This window comes from Lagopus muta, chromosome 5 (genome assembly GCF_023343835.1).
Source record: "Lagopus muta isolate bLagMut1 chromosome 5, bLagMut1 primary, whole genome shotgun sequence".
In the NCBI taxonomy this organism is placed as follows: Eukaryota; Metazoa; Chordata; class Aves; order Galliformes; family Phasianidae; genus Lagopus; species Lagopus muta.
In genome coordinates this window covers 52611637-52631196 of record NC_064437.1, presented here as the reverse complement: position 1 = coordinate 52631196, position 19560 = coordinate 52611637, and the positions used below count along the sequence as shown (strand labels likewise).

At 55.5% G+C, this 19560-nt stretch overlaps 2 protein-coding genes across 2 annotated transcripts; one reads left to right on the top strand and one right to left on the bottom strand.

The window, feature by feature from the left end:
- Positions 1 to 98: 98 nt before the first annotated feature.
- CNNM1 (cyclin and CBS domain divalent metal cation transport mediator 1) lies at positions 99 to 15312 on the top strand. The gene is given in 13 exon segments (XM_048945830.1): positions 99 to 410; positions 412 to 1612; positions 8626 to 8769; positions 9079 to 9219; positions 9367 to 9536; positions 9635 to 9734; positions 9850 to 9897; positions 10395 to 10457; positions 11154 to 11317; positions 11406 to 11685; positions 11764 to 11880; positions 11987 to 12114; positions 12433 to 15312. Coding segments are annotated over 12 exon segments (2820 nt in total). The 3' UTR covers positions 12067 to 12114; positions 12433 to 15312.
- Positions 14753 to 18405, bottom strand: GOT1 (glutamic-oxaloacetic transaminase 1). Its single transcript, XM_048945831.1, has 9 exons — positions 18194 to 18405; positions 17797 to 17978; positions 17589 to 17712; positions 17301 to 17413; positions 17013 to 17117; positions 16256 to 16406; positions 15955 to 16120; positions 15703 to 15845; positions 14753 to 15413 (listed from the first exon to the last, which is right to left on the bottom strand). The coding sequence occupies exons 1-9, from the start codon at positions 18306 to 18308 to the stop codon at positions 15274 to 15276; spliced, it is 1239 nt and encodes a 412-aa protein (XP_048801788.1). The 5' UTR covers positions 18309 to 18405; the 3' UTR covers positions 14753 to 15273.
- Between the last annotated feature and the right edge of the window lie 1155 nt (positions 18406 to 19560).

The window sequence follows — 19560 nt, the reverse complement described above, 5'->3', positions numbered from 1 at the left end:
CCCACGTGTGCCGCCGCTCCGCTCCGCTCCGCTCCTCGCCGCGCCGCGCCGGCTCCCCCGCTGCAGTCCCGGTGCGGTGCGGGCACTGCGGTGCCGGCATGGCGGCGGCGGGCCCGGGGCGCGGCGGCGGCGGCGGCAGCTGGGGCCGGAGCCGGGGCGCGGTGCTGCTGCTCTTCTTCTCGCTGTCCCCGCGGCCGCCGGCCGGGGCCGCCTGGCTGCTGGGGCTGCGGCCCGAGGACACGGCGCCGGGCCGGGTGTCCCTGGAGGGCGGCGCGGTGCAGGCGGCCGAGGGCAGCCGCTTCCTGCTGCGCCTCTACTTTCAGCCGCAGCCCGAGGGCAACGGCAGCCGCGGGCCGGCGGGCGAGAGGGAGCCGCGCTTGGTCTTCATCGAGGAGGCGGCGGCGGCGGGAGGGGGGGAAAGCGGCGCGGGGCCCGGCGGAGCGGTGCCGGGAGCGCAGCGCCTGGGCCTCGGACGTGGAGGTGGTGGGGCCGCTGCGCTCGGGCGGCGCGGCGGGCTCGGCGCTGGCCGAGGTGCGGGTGCGAGAGCCGCGCAAGGGCGAAGCGGCGGCGGCGCCGGGCGGGCGGCTCTTCTCGCTGTGCGCGTGGGACGGGCGGGCGTGGGCGCATCACGGCGCGGCGGGCGGCTTCCTGCTGCGGGTGCGGCCGGCCTCCCCCGGGCTGGGCGCCTGGCTGCTGCCGCTGCCCGAGGCGGGCTGGCTGCGGGCGCTGGGCGCGCTGCTGCTGCTGGGGCTGTCGGCGCTGTTCAGCGGGCTGCGCCTCTCGCTGCTCTCGCTGGACCCGCTGGAGCTCCGCGTCCTGCGCAACAGCGGCTCGGCCGCCGAGCGGGAGCAGGCGCGGCGGGTGCAGGCGGTGCGCGGCGGCGGAGGCACCTACCTGCTGTGCACGCTGCTGCTGGGCCAGGCGGGGGCCAACGCGGCGCTGGCCGGCTGGTTGTGCGCGTCGCTGCCCGGCGGAGGGCCGGCGGCTGGCGGAGGGCCGCGTGGAGCGCCGTGGCTGCCGGTGCTGCTGTGCGCGGCCGCCGTCTTCCTGGGCGGCGAGGTGCTGCCCTACTCGGTGTGCTCGCGGCACGGGCTGGCCATCGCGTCGCGCACGCTGTGCCTCACCCGGCTGCTGATGCTGGCCGCTTTCCCGCTGTGCTACCCGCTCAGCCGGCTGCTGGACTGGGCGCTCCGGCAGGAGCTCAGCGTCTTCTCCACGCGGGAGCGGCTGCTGGAGACGCTGCGCGCCGCCGGGCCCCACGGCGACCTGGTGCGGGAGGAGTTGGCCATGGTGCAGGGAGCGCTGGAGCTGCGCACCAAAGTAGTGGAGGACGTGCTGACGCCGCTGGCCGACTGCTTCATGCTGCGTGCCGACGCTGTGCTGGATTTCGCCACCGTCTCCGAGATCCTTCGCTCCGGCTACACGCGCATCCCTGTCTACGAGGGCGACCGGCGTGACAACATCGTCGACCTGCTCTTTGTCAAAGACCTGGCCTTTGTTGACCCCGATGACTGCACCCCGCTGCAGACCGTCACCCGCTTCTACCGCCGCCCGCTCCACTGCGTCTTCAATGACACGCGCCTCGACACGCTGCTCGAGGAGTTCAAGAAGGGTGAGGCTGCAAGGCTGCCATCCCTGGGCTCCCCCTGTATCCCCTCCGGTCCCCGCTCAGCCCACCCAGTATCACCCTCCAACAGGACCCGGCAGGTACCACGGGTACTGGGGGGAGTCAGGCCCTGCATGTGCTTGGAGTCCACTAGTAAGTCAGCCCTGGGGGGACTGAGGCCTGCAGCGTGGCTATGCCTATGGTTCTACCGAGGTCATGAGTGCCTTTGGCACTGGTGGCTGCTGTGCTCTGGATGAGGCATCCCACAGGGTCTCAAGGTGGTGCAGAGTGGCCTGCCCACCCCTCTGTTCATCACTCTATTCTGCACAGGTGAACATAGGGCAGATGACATCTCGTTACTCAGTTCTCGCGTTTTCAGCTTAGTAGGGAGCAGCAGCAGATAGAGAGTGGTTCTGAGCATGTGGTTTAAAGAAAAACAGCCTAAACCCCTAGAAAGAGCTCTGCTTTCTGTACAGCTGTGGCAGTATTCATAAAGAGCTGCCAGCAGCCCCAGTGAAGCTGTGCTGTATTTCATTAACTCTTCCTTGTGAATACACACAGCATGTGGCTTTTCCCCCGCTGGGAACCGTGAGCGTTTTGCTGTGTGTTGCTCAGTACGTCACACCGCGATGAGCGAACCTTTAAGAAATGGCTGCAGCAGTGCCAGCCTGCGTTATGTAACACAGCTCCCAGCTGCCTGCGGCTGCTCTGCCACAAGCAGAGCTGATCATGTGAGAAGGGCCAATCTGCTCCATGCCATGCAGAGAAAGCCTCTGAGTCATCCCCTGCTGGTTCTCAGAGCTGGGGGGCAGCGGCAGACCGGTTTTCTGCATACCAGGAGGGCACATGGGGACATGCAGGTCATCTCTGCATCCCCACCACCTCCAGGGGACACAGGATGAGGAGCTCTGCACAGCACCAAGCACCGTATGCCTTGCAATTCTTTCTACACTTTGGTTTCCTGCATATATGTTACAAAGTTCACTTGAGATCTCCCCACCTCTGCCTTGTCCAGAGTCAGCTGTTCCCTGGGATGTCAGATGACTTCAGCACAGTCTTCCCCATCAACCTTCCTGCACATTATCTGATTTACTTTGACGCATTCAGCTACTTCTCTTTCCAGATTTGTTCGACAGCTTGGTACCCTATCGATCAATAGACCCATAGGAATGGACCTGTGCTTGCTTAGCTCCCTGCCCTTTCCTTGCCCCTCCACCTTGAAGGTGTTTTCTGTGTGTCACTCCCTCAAGTGACAAGGACACTCACACACGTTGCCACCAGCTCTCCCCATACTTGTCCCCCGTCTCTAGTGAAGGTTCTTTACCTTCTGCTGCTTTGCTCCATTAAACTCCTGGCATTTTGCTTCAGGCTCTTCCTCCCCCACATCTGTTTGCCATCATGGTCTTCTGGGGCATTTTGCTGTAGCTCCTTTGTAGAGCTGTCCCTCAATATTCTGCCTGCTCCTCCGTCATTTCTCCTTCTGTTTTCTAACCACATGGCTGAGAACTCCTGCTTTTGATCTTACAACCTAACCCAGCTCAATGTGTAGTAGTTCCAGCTCTTCCCCCCACCATGTTCTTATCCCCTGGTGTTGCTGGTCTCTTCTAATGCATCTTTCCCCTATTTCTAGCCCTTCATTCACCCCCAGTACCTCGTGTCTGTAGGCGGTCACCCCCAGACTTGAGCCCCTCCTAACTCTTCTTCTCTCAGTTTCAAAGGCTCCAGTTCCTGCACTGCCACATATGTTCGCTCCCAGCTGCCTCCAACCCAGTTCACTCGACTACTTAATTTCTAAAATAAAGATTTCCCATTTGTTATTAAGAAACTTCATCACTGTCTCATTTTCTGTGTCCATTTGAATTACAGCAAAGTATCTTGTTGGATCCAGTCAAGGTTGCTTTCTACTTCCAGGTCTTCTGTGACACCTCTGCTAATTAGCAAGTGGGCTGGTTGGCTAACTGAGCCGCTAATGAGGGCATTAAGCACTTCACACATTAAGCAGGACAGCAACTGCTCCCGCTGATAGGATCCAGCCTCTTTCGAGGAAATGAAAGCTCCTTAGTTGGAAAAGCACTTCCATCCCCAACAAACTTCTACAGCAACCTCTCCTTCCTAACTTTCTTTTCCTTCTCCCATGATTAACAGTTACTCTATCCCTGGTTTCTTTCGGCTATTGCCATGCTTATACAAAATACCCACCAGGTTTTCAATCTTCCCTTCCTGGATAGCAATATTTACTTCCAGATCTGTGTTTCAGCAGTGATTAATGTTCTGCCACATTCTCTACATCTATAATGTCAGTTTTTGCATAATGCAAAAGCTGCACTCAGTTTCCCTGCCTGAACTCCTTGCCACAGTACACAAACATTTGTTCCTACTGAAAATGTCAGTGTATGATTAAATGCAGTGCTTTGCGACTCTCTCTCACACCTCGCTCAGCTCTGTCCTTTTTCTCTCCCCTCTGGCTTGCTGTTCTCACACTGCATGATCCATGTTTACCAATGCATTCCTTCTCCCTCACTGTGCAGTCCTACCTGTGCAGTCCATCAGCTGCAGGTTGCTGCACCGAGTTTAGCAAAGCAAAACAACGCAGAGGGGCAGATGAGGTCCCACTAAAAGAAAACTGCCCTTAGGAGAACAGAGCCAGGAAGAGAGCTGTATGCATACAGGCAGCATGCAATGCCGTGGTCAGTGCAACCTGCTCTCCCCATCCCCAGCAGGTAGCCACAGCAATGCCTGCAGCCCTGCGGCCACAGGGAGCCCTTCCTCCAGCCGCAACGCCCTGCTCTGTAGGTGGCTTTGGGGAAGTCACAGTCTCTCTCTATTAAAAGTCACTTATGGATTTTGCCAGCACATCTCCTGGGGGAGTTCTATGTGCAGAAGTGGCACCTTTCAGAAGGTCACCTTCCTCTGGCACAGGAGCAGTGGAAATTTGCTCATGCCATCATCATCTCTCCGGAGGCCGGAGGCTGAGGTGCAGCTCCAATTATTCTCTGATGGTTTGGTGCCTTTTAAAAGCTGCTAAAAGTAAATCCTCCAGCAGTGATCTTCCTGCTGAGCAGGGAACAGTTCTGCCCCAGGCTCTGTCTTTGCTTTTATAAATACTCCACAGCCTCTATTAGATGTCTGCAATCGAAAAAATCTGAGAAAGGTTCTTATGTGTGCCAGGAGCTGGGATCAGTGCTATTTCAACTGCTGTTCTTGCAGCCCTCCTCCTGAACCCACAGTTATTGGGCATCCTGGTGAGGCAGTGCACATATTCCAGCTGTGTGAACACAGAGCCTACAGGAACCCTGAGCTGCCAGGCTGCAAGTGGGTGAGGTGCTGCTACACAAAACCTGGTGGTGGTGAATCATGCTGCAGCTCCTCCTGCAACTCTCATTCCCCCCCAGAACGCTGCTCTGAGCCTCAATGTGTGAGTGCTGCGCTGCCCCAGCACTGAGCTGGGACCTTCAGGGTTGGGGGGAGGCACTTCCCTCCTGGCCTCATGGGTAGGAATAAAGTGACCTACAACAAGGACATCTCTAAAAAACATTCTGCATTTGCCCTTTGGAAATATTTAGGTTTTGGGTTTACCATTTGTGGGCAGGGAGCAGCATACCCAGCAGGCCAACACACAGCTGATGGAAGATGAGGTTGTGTCTGTTCTGATCTCCTTCTTGCCCTTCTCCATCTGTTTTGCCAACCATAATACATCAGCTGCTCCAAAAAGCTCATGCCCCCATCTTTCCCCAAGTTCTCCCTAGGATTAGGAAAAGCACCAGAGCAGAGTACAAGAGACTTTTGTGCTCCAGTAGAAACAGAAGAATGTTGATGGAGTTCCCATCCCCAAGAAAGGCCTGGGCTAGGTAAGGTTGTGTTGTTCTCCCCTTTTCATAGCCCTGACTCCTCACAGATATGGGTGCCCACACATCACCCTGATGCACAAAAGTAAATTACCTGCTTAGTGCTCATCTCATGGAACAAGAGACAACGCCAAGGCATCTTCAGCATTCCTCTGGCAAAGCACCTACATAAAAAAACAGTAAGGAAGGATCCTGGGCTATATTTGCAGCCAACAGCACTTTCTTTCCTGAAAGCAAAGGCATTTCCATGTGCTCAGACTATGTTCTCCCATCAGGAAGGGCACTTTGGAGTGGATCCATTACCGCCAGAAATCAAGGCTCCTAAAATTGGGCACAAAGCTTCAGCTTTCTGTTCAGGTATCAGCTCCTTCTAGAAGCTTTAGCTGTGTAATTCAGCACTGTTAAGGCATGAACTTCTCAGCAAAGCTGTTGACTGAAAAGAGCAGCTTGTGCATAGCTCATAAAGAGTTCACTAACATTACATTCACACTGAGCAGGCACTCAGTCACCTATGGGCTTCCTGTACAGAGCAGCCCTTTGCACACATGAAGTTAGTTGCTCATTTGCTCTAGCATTTGCCAAACTGGCTTTGATTCTCAAGTGTTTCACTGCTGCATCACTGATACCTCCATGAAGCCACATATGACAGCAGTGGTAGGGCTGTTAGCCCTTTTAATTCGTTCCACTGGAACCATCAAGCAGTGGCTACAATAGTGCAGCTTTTGGGATCAGTTTCACAGCTCTTAAAGCTGTTTTAGATCAAGCTTTTTGTTTTGTTTGAGTGATAGATCTCTCTTGACTGCACTCCAACTGAAGCAAATCTCCAGGATGATGCTAGAGAAGAGCTGCCACCCCCTGCACCAGACACAGCTGCCTCAGACACAGCTTCCACTTTGCCCAGCTCCAGCCCTTGTACCTGCTCCCATACTCACCAGCCATTCTCTGGGTGAACACAGCAGCTCCCACATATAACTGCACACCCAAGCCACAGGCAAGGCACCTCACTGCCAAATTTTAAGGTCTGCTCCAAGAGCAGCACTTTGAAAATGAGATCATCTCCCTCAGCTAGGAAACCAGACCCAAAGGGAAAGCTGGGTACAGCTGTGGGGGAGTGGGGGCTGAGCCCAGCCCACTGCTGGGCACCTGCTGTGCTGCTCACCTGCGTGTCAGCCTGCAGAGCTGGGGGTTTATAGCATAGCTCTGAGTGTTTATTTTCTGTGAAACTCCTGAGCGGGCTGACAGTGCTCCTGGCTCTGCCCCAGTGTGGTCAGACCCTCCCAGCCTAATGGTGCCGGGTTCTCTCTAAGCAATCAGATTAGCTGCTGTGTGAGCATAGGGCTGGAGTCCTGTTTCTCTGTAAATTACAGCATCAGTGGAGGTGCTTGGCCAAAAGAAGAATGGCTTCCATTACTCTCTGACTGCCTTTAAGTAGCACCTAAGCTTTTTGTAAGGGCCTGGTGGTTTTGGGTTGCATGTAAATGTCATTAGCAATGAGCTCTGGGCCAAAAGAAATAACTTCTCCCCTCTCTGCACTCACCCGAGGGCTCGTAGGAGAGCAGATGGCCCCAGCGCTTGGGAGTGGGGTTTGGCAAAGGAGCTGCTTTCAAAAGTTGGACTTTACTGAGATGAAACGTAGCTGTTGCTGCTGTGCTGCAGCCAACTCGGCTTCTTTTTGCTTTTCAAGTCCTGAGCCATTTTGCTTTACTATCCACGGAACACACAGTGTGCACAAACTGCTGTGCACAACGGGGGAAATTGCCTGGCCCAAGGAACGCACTGAAAGTTCGGCACCTCCAGGCTATTGATTTGGGTTTTTAAAGTGCATCTCCAGCTTTCTGGGAAGAAAAACACTGCTACTTGCTGTGATGTGATGTTCTCGTTTCTAATTCTGTAGGCGTGGGAGGTGGTGAGCTGCTCTCTGAAATCTTGCAATGAAAGCTTGGTGTGAGGAGGAGGGAATTTATCCTGTGGAAAATGCCCAAACTTTAATGTGAGCAATGTATAAAGCTGATCTCTGTCTGAGAAACATCATTTGCTTGTCCCAGATCCAGGGCAGGGTTATTGGAAGGTCGCCTGTTCCCCATGAGGACAGCTCCAGACTGCCCATCCCTGTCCCACCGTGGGTAACCACTGCTGCTTCAGGAGATCAGCTCCAGGTTTTGGGGGAGAAAAGGGTGTTTTTAGCTTCCCTCAGGATCCGCAGTGCCCGTAGTAGGACTAGGATTTGCATGCTGCAGGCACAGGGTGCTGCAAGGGGAGACCCCAGAGAGAGAACAAGCAGGAAGGAAGCTGTTGGATATGGTGCTGATGAAAGATGGTTGTAAAGGGCTTGGAGACTGGGTTCTAGGTGAGCTGCTGAGGAGCAGAGACCAGAACAGACAGTAAGGGAATGGAGAAGCTGAGCAAATCAAAACAGCTTACTGAGAGCTGGACATGTGAACACAGATAGTGATGCTCAAAGGGTGCCAAAAGCAAGAAGGCTGAGAGTGTGTCAGCACGGCCACCAGCTCAGGGAGGGTGACATTGTGATTGGGAACCATAGGCACTGCTGTGCAGGGGTCACTGTCACTTCAGCTGAAGGAAAGCTCTGGTCCCAGCCTATGTAAGGTAATGTGGTGTCATTGTGGCAGGGTTTGGAGAAGATGTTCTCGTGTAAGCTGATGGCTTGCAAAGTGTTCAGGCTCCATGTCCAGATGGTTCGCCCAGGAGTTCTGCAAGAGATGAGCTGAAAGCTGCAAACAAACGTATGCATTTCTGCATTAAAATCAGCTGCCGTTGCGAAAGGCTGGAGGCTTTGTCTGTTTTAGGAGAGGCATTAGTATCGTCCAGACAGTGATGGATAGTGGGGGAGCTAATCCTGGCAGTTTGGTAGGAAAGATAATTAACAACAGAATGAGCAAAAACTGGGGGATGAGGGACACCAGTAGTGCCCAAAGACACACTCATATTTCTGTGCTGGAGGATGTCTCCTTCCTCCATTGGAGCTTTTTCATGCCAGTGAGGTCATGGATAAGCAGGGCACAGCTGGTGGAGGGAGCAGCTGTTTCAGGCACTGGGCAGCTTTGAGGTGTGGTTGTGATCTTGTCCCTGTCCCACCAGACCCATCTCACTGACTCACAGCGCCGGGATGCCTCTGGCCAGGTGGAGATCTCACTGTCTGCTCTCTCCCTGCAGGGAAGTCTCACCTGGCCATCGTGCAGCGGGTGAACAACGAAGGGGAAGGAGACCCGTTCTACGAGGTGATGGGCATTGTCACCCTTGAGGATGTCATTGAGGAGATCATCAAATCTGAGATCCTGGATGAGACGGATCTGTACAGTTAGTGTCCTGGAGCAGCTACTGCGGTGGCAGGAGCCAGGGTGGGAGCCCACAGACAGGCAGAGGTGTGGGTAGGAAAGGGGCAAAGCAAACTGCCGTCCTTCCCCAGACAAGGATGATGGAGGGATGCTGGTCCAATGTTAAGGAACATTTTGTGCTGGAGGCAGATCAGCCCCAGCCTTGTTCTGAAGGCAGCAGCATGCTTTGCCTCCCAGGTGTTGCCCAGCATGGTTTGTCCACCCCTCTGCTTCCCTGCCTCGATGTGAGCCAGGTGTGCCTCTGTGGTTAACCTCCACCCTCTGCCCACAGCGGACAACCGGAAAAAGGAACGTGTGCCCCACCGGGGCCGCAAGCCCCAGGACTTCTCCATCTTCAGGCTGTCAGACAGCGAGATGAAGGTGAAGATCTCCCCGCAGCTCCTGCTGGCGACACATCGCTTCATGGCTACAGGTACCCTTAGCCTGGGGGAGAAATGGGATGCAATGGCCTTGAGTTTGGCTCAGCATGCACTGAGGTGTAAGTGCTGTGGGGAGGTGGGCTCCCAGCACCCCATTGTCCCCCAGCCCCACTGAGCACCCCTGTATCGCCTCCCAATAGAGGTGGAGCCCTTCAAGTCCCCATACCTCTCCGAGAAGATCCTGCTGCGGCTCCTCAAGCACCCCAATGTCATCCAGGAGCTGAAGTATGACCGCAAGAACAAGAAGGCAGCAGAGCATTACCTCTACCAGCGCAACCGCCCCGTCGACTACTTTGTGCTCATCCTGCAGGTGTGGGGCAGAGGGGTGCAGGGTGGCACGCGTTGACATGGGTTGACGCAGGGTGGCACAGGGTGGCCTTTCTGAGTGGGTTTCCCTCCTCCTTCCAGGGAAAAGTGGAGGTGGAGGTTGGCAAGGAAGGGCTGCGCTTTGAGAACGGGGCATTCACTTACTATGGAGTCCCTGCCATCATGGCTGTCGTCTCCTCGGGTAAGGGCTCTGTGTGCCCTCCAGCCCTGCCCTCACTTCTGCTCACTGGGGGACAAGGGTGAGATGCACACAGTACCCCTCCTGTGCAGCTCATGCATCCTTGTTGTCATTGCAGATAACGATGTGCGGAAAGTGGGCAGCGTGGCGGGATCATCCTTCCTGTGTAGGTATTTAGAGGCACCTCTCGTGGCAATGGAGGGACAGTGGGTGTGCTCCCCAATGAGCAGCTCCAGCACTGCTCCAAAGCTCAGTGGAGAAATGACGTGCTGATGCAAATGCCAACTCTTGGGTATTTAACAACTGCTTATTAATTAACTCTGGTTATACAACTCCCTTATTGAACCCTCCCTTATTGGTGTTGGTGGCCAGGGCAGGTGCAAAGCCCGGAGCAGGGCAAAGCAGGAGGTCAGGCACGTTTCTCCACTGCTATCACTTGGACTTTTGCTCCCAGTGGGATGAAACATCTCTGACAGTACTCAGCACTATGCTCAGATGTTTATTTGCATTAGGTTTTTGTCCAGGGATGACACAAAGAAGAGTCACTGGGGGAGGAGCGGGGAGTTTGGGGCCCAGCCTGGTGCATAATTACGTCTTTATTTTTCCTCATATGTGCTCCTTCTTACATGTCTCCTCCCTGCCCTCCCACACGTCTCCCTGCAGTGCCTGTCTCAGTGTCCCGTACCTTCGCCTTCAGCAGAGGGGACTCCCTGGCTGGCTCTCCAGGTAATGGCACCCAGCTTTGGGCAGGGGCCCGGGCAGTCCTGCAGGTGCCTCACCTGCCTCGACCCATAAAGAAGGGGGTGGGGAGAAACAAGAGCCTTAAATGGATTGGGCTTTTTTTGCACTTCCCATAAATTTAATTTCCTGCATGTGGTGCTTATGTTTCCTGTCTGCTTGCTGCTGCTGACCGTGGTTAGCCACAGCTCCGCGTGCATGCTGACCTGCTGAGCTTGCTTTCTGGGAACTGAAATCAGGAGGGCATTTTAGCAGCAGAGCAAAGTCAGCGATATGTTGATGTCACCTATGTGAGGAGCAAGCTGCCTTTGTTCTCTAATAAATCACTGACCAGACAAAATCTATCATGCTGTATATTACAAGCCATCAGTTAGTGTGCTGCCCTGCTTGCTTTGTGGGACACCCTGCAGCAGGCACATTTACCCTGACAGCACTGCACCCTGCATGGGGTGGCACAGGGAAAGCAGGAAGAGGGTGCCGGGGGGCAGGGTGACAAGAGGACAGCAGGAGGTGGGGTGGCCACTGCTGCCCCACAGCTGGGTGGAGGTCTCCTGCCCCAAGTGCTTCTTCCAGGCATGGATGAGCTAATGGGGCACAGCTGCTGGATGCAACAAGGATACCTGACTAAGCATGATGTCTTCTCCCTTCTTCTCTCCCCTCTCTCTGCCTCCCACCTCTCCCCAGTGAACCGGTCCCCCTCGCGGTGCAGCGGGCTCAACCGCTCCGAGTCCCCAAACCGGGAGCACAGTGACTACGGGGGCAGCACCATGCAGCTCTACAGCAGCAGCAATAACATCTACACACCCGACTACTCCGTGCACATCCTTTGTGATGTCCAATTTGTCAAGGTATGGCTGGGCGGGCTGTGCCACCCCTGCATTCCTTGGAGCACCCTGCTGCCCTCAGAGCCATGTGAATGTCCCACTGTACGCCCAGGTGACCCGGCAGCAGTACCAGAACGCGCTGGTGGCCAGCCGCATGGACAGCTCGCCCCAGTCCCCTGATGTGGAAGCCTTTGACAGGGACTCAACAAAGGCTTCAACAGCTCGGGGCACCCCACAAACACCCAAAGAGGACACCACCACCCTCCTGATTGAGAAGAACAGCCGGTCTGAGGGTCAGCGCAGCCCCAGTGACTCTGTGTGCCTGCGCATGGAGGCCATCCCCTTCATCCAGGAGGAGTTGGCAGAGCAACAGGATGGTGGTGAGCAGCAGGGTGAGTTGGGCTGGGGGCAGAGCTCAGGGGCAGGCTCAGGCTGCCCCGGGGCACTGCAGGGAGGCTGGGCTCTTGCAGACAGGGAGTGCTGCGGCCCTGGCCTGGAGGCAGAGTCCCCAGGAAGGGAGGTCGGGAGCGGCTCCTCTCCCAGCAGTTCCGAGGAGACTTTGGGCAAGAGGCTGCTGAGATCACTGAGTGAGTGACTGAGCGAGGTGCTCTGCACCCTTATGCCCAATGCATGCAGGGCATGCTCCAGCCCAAGCACCCCAGGCCCAGCAGCCACTTGGTGCTGCTGCTGCAGGTGAGCGCAGGCAGCGGCAGTCACCAGAGGGTGAGCAGATGCCAGAAGAGAGTTCCAACCTCGCCCCGCTGATCACCTGAGCAGAAGCGTGGCCAGAACACGGTGCTGGAGGCCCACGTGGACCGCAGGTAGGAGCCTGCCCTTTGCTCCCGCAATCAAGCATGAGGTTGGTTTTCACACTGCAAAATCAAGTTTTGTGCTGTTCAAACAGCAAAGCCAAATGATAGAGGGTGCAGAAAGACTCACCCTATGCTTAGCAGCAATAGGCAAGGGCAGCCCTGTGCAGGCATACACGTAACAGGGGGCTGCAGCAGGGTCCAAGGCTGCAGCAACAGAACCCAGGCACCCATAGGGTGGTGAGGGCAGAGAGAGAGAGAGAGAGAGAGTGAGGCCCCTACTCATACTTTAGCTCCAGCCACCTGCACTGGGCTGCGCGTGTCTTCCAGGTCTGCAGCATGGTGGTCTCCTGCCGCAAGGCCCTTGTCCAGCAGCAGCAGGTCTGCACTCGCTCTGCCCGCCCGCTCGTGCCGCCCCTCCCTGCAGGACTGCAGAGCCCCATCCCCAGGCCAAAGGACACACTGCGGGGACTGAAGCATCTAGTGGCATGGAGCAGCTTGCTGGAGCACGAGGGCCCCGGCCCAGCTGCTCCCTGGTAGTACCTGGTCTCAAGGAAGAGGTGGAGAAAGAAAAGGGGGAGAAGAGTTCCCTGCGGGCAGCACAGGGAGGGGCAGCCCAAGCCACAGCACCCTCAGCATCATTGCGCATCCCCATCCTGCGAGGCCTGGAGCCCCGTCCCGCTGGGCACTGCACACACGTGCTCTCCGCCATAAGGAGACAATGCTATTTGGGGGGTGCCACCCACAGCTCAGGGCCCCAGTACACGTCTGTGCCGTGCCCAGTGCCGTGCACAGCCGCAGCGCACGCCGACATCGCCGCAGCCTGGCACGGGAGCACAGCTCACCCCCATGACCGGCTGCTCCATGCCGCATTGACCATCCTCTGCGCGAGGCAGGCTTGTGCCAAGCCTCCAGGTCAGCACTGACCGGTCTGTAGTTTTGTAGAGGCTGAACGCGACAGGGATGTCAACATTAAAAGTGATTTCTCCCTGAGTGATGCCCTGTTTGCTTTGATGGGTGCAAGGACAGCTCCTGCTGCCTGTGTGAGGATGGGCTCCTGCGCAAGGGTTGGACCAGCATCACAGACAAGGGCTGGGGAGGGAGAACAGGAGTTAATAATACACGTGCTGGAGTATAGCTTGAGATAGTGGAAGAAATCTCATGGTCCAGCAGTGCTGATAAAAACCTCAGCTGGAATAACGGCATCCCTGCCTGGGTCCTGCCCCACTAAGGAAACAAAGCAATTGACAGGAAGCCAGGGGAAAGCAAGGGCTGGAAAACAACCTGCCCACCACAGGCTGAGGGAAACGAGGTCGCAGAATCTGAACTGGTGGAGGATAAGAAGGGGAAAGAGGAAGCTGGCAAGTACATATAAAGCTCTTGGAAAAGAGAAAAGGAATAATCTGTTCTCTGTTGCCATGGTAAGTGAGATAATGGGTAATGAGCTTACACCATAGGAAAAGAGAAATTTAGGTCACTCATTAGAAAAATAAACCTGGTAAGCATAGCAGAGTGCTAGTGCAGGCTCTATGCCTGGAGGTCCCTGAGGAGTGTAACCAGATGTCAGAAATAACAGATTATCCCTTGAGATCAGCCCTGGAAGTCATCCTTTAACCATCACCATCCCATCTGTGGGTGGGCACCAAGAGAAAAAGCTCCCACTGTAGACAAAATGCTGCCTCAGTCTCACATTTGTGCAATATGAATAACCACTCTGAGAAAGACAGAGGCATGAGAAGATGCATGAATCCCCTTGGCCTGACAAGGGAAGCAGTGGAAGTTTCCTGAAGGCCACAAAGCATCTGCTTCATTTCACAGACTGCAGACAAAACCAGAGACTGAATGCACTCTGCAAACACAGCAAAGGAGCACGGCAGTTTTCCCCTTTACTTTCTGAGCTGTAGCATAAGCAAAATCCCTGAAGGCTATCACTGACTGACCCAAAGAAGCTGATCCACTTTCCTCATCAAGACTTTGGCAGGAGCCTGTTATATCAAGGTGGCAATATGAGCTCCTGACTGCACAGAGCAGCAGCAGATGGTCCTAGCAATTCTTCAGCGCCAGAAACACAGGCTGTTGCTGACAGAACCCACTAAAGCCAAAGTAGTGGTTCACCAGCAGTCTGCAGGAAAAAAAAAAAGAAAAAAAAACCAGGAACTATCCCTGGCCAGGAACTCAGGGCCAGGGAGAGAGGCCAGATGGCTGGGTATCACATGGACATCCAGCAAGGAAGCACAGACAGAATAGGGCAGACAGTACATCAGGGGGAGAAGCAGGAATAAGACAGACATGAAAAACTGGTCTGCCACGTGCAGAATTACAGGAGTTCTAAACTACACTACTCCAACAGGACTGTGCTCAATGAATAGCAACAGTGATCAGACATGCAACATGCAGCAAAGGAGAAAGGGAAACCTCTTGGATCACACGGAGTGAAGTCCAATGGGCAAAGCAAGATGCCAACACTTAAACCTCAGCTTAAACCTTCAGGTCGGCACAACCGGAAGGCAGCAGGGTGCAGAGAAAAGGAGTCACCTTCACCTTACTGTGCCAAGTGGTACAGCTCCACAGTGTGTGCCCTTCCACCAGCAGCAAGCTGCCAGCACGGCAGGCAGTGCTCACACAGGGAAGACATCACACAAGGCAGGGATAGCATTCAGAGATGAAGATTTAATTTTCTGTCAGCAACACTAAGGAATCATCACAGTTACAAATGTTTGCTCGCATCAGGCTCAGAAATGTGTGGAGGAAAGCCAGCAACAGCTTTGCCCCTACACAAAATACTACCAGGTGACAACAGTTGACAACTTGTCTCAGATAACAACTACTTGGCTGTTACCCCATAGCGCACTGCACTGGCACAGGACTTAGCCTAGATCAAACAGATCAGTGTAAGGAGTTGATTCGGATGTGCTAAAGATGCAGCTCTAAGTGCCTGAAGATCAGGCTGCTGTCCAACAAGAACTAAGGCAGCTCATGCTGTTTCCCACCTCTTGGGGCTTATATTGCAAGGGGTACTTCATGGAAGGTCAAAATAAGACTATCCCTGATTGAGCTACTGCTCCCATCTTTATTAAACCCCAAGAGGTGTGGACATGGCAAGCTATGAGTAAGACAGGACTACACATTACAACTTTGGTGAGTTCATGTAAGTTTGGTTGTTCGTGTGCTTCACTGGATTTTTGTGACAGCCTCGTGGATGGACTTGGCCACGTAGTCCAGGTTCTTGGTAGTCAGACCACACATGTTGATGCGCCCACTAGCCATCAGGTAGATGTGTTTTTCTTTGATCATGTACTCCACTTGTTTAGCTGGGGAAGCAATTAGACATTAGGTCAGAGCAATAATTCCAAAGGTTAGAAAAGACCAAAGAACCAGGTTAAGCTGCTTGAATCTTCCACAATAAGCAAAAGACTTTCAGCACCGGACGCTAAAATGCTGATGCTTCAGCCCTGCCTAGCTACAACAGCAGCAATATCAGGACACCCAAGAAATTCCTGCCTCGACTATTTCAGCCCCTTTCACCCTCAGCACCACCCTTTTTCACCCAATCCCCACTTCCCTTCCTAAGGCAGCAATAAAGCTGTACTTTGTACTTACGGTTCAACCCTGTAAAGCTAAACATGCCAATTTGATCTGTGATGTGGTTCCAGGTGCCCGGGGTCCCAAGGGACTCCAGGCGAGACCGGAGCTCTGAGCGCATCAGCAAGACCCGATCTGCCATTGTCTTCACATTGTCCTTCCTGCAGCAGCAAGAAGCAGAGAGTGAGGGCAGGCACCCACCTGGTTTAGAGCCTAACACCCACAGAGAAAACCTCTCCTTTCCCTCTCCACTGGTCCTAAGACACCTACCACTCAGCAAAGAGCTGTGGGGAAGTCAGTGTAGTCGCTACAATGCGTGCTCCCTGGGAGGGAGGGTTGGACCAAGTGGTACGCACAATCTTCTCCATCTGGGAAAGCACACGCTGCACATTGTCTTCATCCTTCCCCACCACAGTCAGGTTCCCCACACGTTCATCTGCAGAGAAGCCAAGAGAAATGAGTAACTGGTCCTACACATTGCTGCAAAGTAGGGCTCTGCCCTCCTCCAAGCATGCCAGCCCCATATGTCTGGGTATGATGCCTCTGGGCCAGCTTACTACCAGACACTCACTGTAGAGCCCAAAGTTCTTGGAAAACGACTGTGCACAGAAGAGCTCAAAGCCCTCGGAGACAAAGTATCGCACAGCCCAGGCATCCTTGTCCAGGCTGCCAGAGGCAAAACCTTGATATGCAGAGTCGAAGAATGGAAACAGGCACCGTCGCTGTAAGGAGGAACAGTGTTAGAGGGAAATCCCATTTCCACAACCTTCACTTTACCCCCCACCGCTGTCCCCCACTGGAGGGCAAATGACTACTGAGCTTCTAGATGAATACAAAGGAAACATGGCCCAGAAATATCAGACTACAGTCTTTTCACTAGAGGTAGAGGAAGGCTGAGGTGGTCAAGAAAAGGTCAAATGCAAAAGAAAACTGTAGCAGTTCTCTCCCTCCTATTCTAAAGAAAGTAGGGCACAAGATAAGCACTGCCTTATATCTTAGTATTGAGCATCTGTGAAAAGCAGGTGCCACCAGAGAATCTTTCTAGCACAGAACACCCTCGTTGCAGCTTCTCCTACTGAGTCTGAAGGTAAGAATTTGGAGGCATGAGCAGAACTGGGATGTTTCCATCCTCTGAGCCCTCTATTCTCACAGCACAGACTATCAGTATCCTGGTAGCCTCTCCCTTCAATACTTGCCCTATGGGACACTTCTAGCTCCTGCCACATCTCATGCTATTCCCTGGAACCTGATTTGGATGCAAGTGCTCCAGCTGGCACAAGAGCTTTCTGTCCACTCCACACTGACATAGCCCTGTCAGAAGCTCATACCTTCATAACAGCAGCAATCTGCTTCCATTGGTCTGGAGTAGGGTCTGTACCCGTTGGGTTGTGTGCACAGGCATGAAGGATGAAAATGGAGAACTCTGGGGCTTTCTGGGGAGAGAGCAGGTCTCTGTTATATGCAGTACCACACCAAAGCACCCACGGCAAAGAGAGAGGCTGTGAGCTGCTCTGGGCACCAGCAGTCTTTTCAGCAGGGATGCACTTTCAGAGATCAACCAGCTGCTGACTGCCCTGGACCAAGCTCAGCCCATCCTATCCCATCCCGTTACTCACCTCCATGTCATCCAGCAGCCCCTGAAGGTCCAACCCCCTCTTGGCAGCATCCCAGTAGCGGTAGGTTCTAATGTCTTTAAACCCAGCATCCATGAATACAGAGTTGTGGTTCTCTGAGGAAAGAAGTCACAGATCATGAGATGCGAGCCCAGCAAAGCCCATTCTTTCCTAACAGCTCCCTAAATAGCACCAAAACACAGAGACAGAGCCTTCACCCAAAAAAAGAAGGGCTCTCTTGGCCTCCAGTCCCCTGACCCAGGGAAGAAGCAGCACCAGGGCAGCACTCACCCCATGTTGGGGACGAGACATACACAGGAGTGGCGGTGTTGTTATTCCCATTGTACCAACGCCTTAGGAACTCGGCACCTATACGCAGAGCGCCTGTCCCACCCAAGCCCTGGACACTTCCAACCTGGAAAAGAGAAAGAAGCCACAGGGTCAGCCTGCACGCACAGAGCATGGCAATAGGCAGAGCGAGCTGGGACAGCAGACCCACCCTCTTCTGTGCAATGGCCGGGCTGTCGTCACCCAGCGCGATGCGGGAAGCGTTGGCGCGGAACTCAGGCAGGCCAAGGATGGGCAGGTACTCGTGGTTGAGGCTGCTGTCGCCAGCGATCAGCTGCTCCACTTTCCTCACCACCGGCAGGACCCACGGCTGGCCTTCATCCGTGCGGTACGCTGCGGGCAGAGCAGGGGCCAAAAATACAGGTCATGACCTTCGCCAGGCCTGCACGCGTCTGACCTTCCGGGTCACGCCGTCACCACCCGCGCTGGACGCCGCCATGCGCGGCGGGGCCCGCCCCGTGGAGCGAGGCCTCGCTACGCCCACCGCCGGGCCCCGGCTTCGTCCCCGGGACAGGGCCCCGCGACGAGGAGGGAGGCCTCGGACTCACCGCCCACACCCAGGTTGACCTTCCGCGAGTCGCCGTCCTCCCGGAAGTCTGCCGTCAGCTTGAAGACAGCGACGGGCGGAGCGCGGGGCACGGCGGCGAAGATGGAGGCGGCCATGGCGGTGCGAACGCCGCACGGTGCGTTACGACCGCCGCGCGAATCCTGGAGGAGACCCTCACCTTCAGCGGCAGGGCGGGGCCGCAGGGCACCTCCGCCAATCAGTGCGGCGCCGTGACAGCCGTGCCCTATACTTCAGCCAATCAGCGGCAGCCGAGCGGTCGGGTGGCGGCGGCGCCCATTGGCTGGCGGCACCGTGGCTCCACCCACTCCATGGCGGTGGCCGCGGGAGCCGCGCCCGCGCGTGGGGGCGGCCGGAGCGCGGAGCGTCCGCGGGTGCGGTGCGGTACCCAGAGCACAGCGCGGCCCCAGCGCCGCCCCTTCCGGTGACCCGGTGTGCCGCCGCCTGCGGGCAGCAGCCCCGCTCAGCCCCCGGCAACGGCTGCTAATTGCGGAGGTTCGCGTTCTCTCGTGCCCCGGGTGCGGCGCGATGCGTTCGATCACGGGAACCCGCTCGGCCGCCGGCAGCGGGCAGCGAAACCCTTCCCAGAGGGCTTAGGCGGGGGATGCTCCGCGCTGTGAGTCCGTGGCTGTGCCGGGCGGGGACGGCAGAGGGCAGAGCCGCCCCGCGCATCCCGGGGCTCTGCCGCTCAGCGGGAGCCCGGCGTGGCCCCGTCGGATCCCGGTGCGTCGGAAGTTGGTGGGAAACCTGCGGCGCCTGGGAAAGTCTTCAAGGCAAACAGGAAGGGCGTCGCCAACCGCAGCCCCACTGGTGCGACTCGAAGATGCGCGCCGCTCCCCGTGACACCGAGAAGGGTGTTCACCAAGTGTTTGCCGGGTGTTCGCCGTTCACCAAGTACTTTCTCAGAGGGGCGGTGTCACTGTGCCTTTGGGAGCCTTGCCCCGGCCACGCTGCAAGCCCACTTGGGACCTCGAAAGAATAACAGTGGGAAAGGCAGGGAGATCAACCAGCCCTCGGGGTTTGCTCTGGTTGGGGTTCTTAGACCGAATGGGACAAAACCTCTGTTGGACCCTGGGAAAAAGCTGAGTGGGAGCCCAGGAGGAGCTCAGGTTGCAGACACAGTGATGAATTGCAAACTCCTGATGTTGTCAGGTGTTGTGAGGGCACCTGAAAACCCTAATCGTAACCGTAACATTAACCTTATTCCTAACCCTAATCTCAACCCTAATCTTATTCATATCCTCAGCCCTTACCCTATAACCTGGTAAAGGGCTCTCAGGCTTCTTAAGGGCTATGGATGCTGCTAAATGCAATGATGAGCAAAGATGTGGTGATGAGAAGAGAAGCAAC

Excerpts from the sequence above, each read along its gene's own strand:
- GOT1 (XM_048945831.1), bottom strand. The coding sequence starts at position 18,308 with ATGGCCGCCTCCATCTTCGCCGCCGTGCCCCGCGCTCCGCCCGTCGCT. Across the intron at positions 17,713-17,796 it reads CGGCCATTGCACAGAAGAGG|GTTGGAAGTGTCCAGGGCTT; the intron begins GTGGGTCTGCTG and ends TCTCTTTTCCAG. Across the intron at positions 15,414-15,702 it reads TAGCTTTACAGGGTTGAACC|CTAAACAAGTGGAGTACATG; the intron begins GTAAGTACAAAG and ends TTGCTTCCCCAG.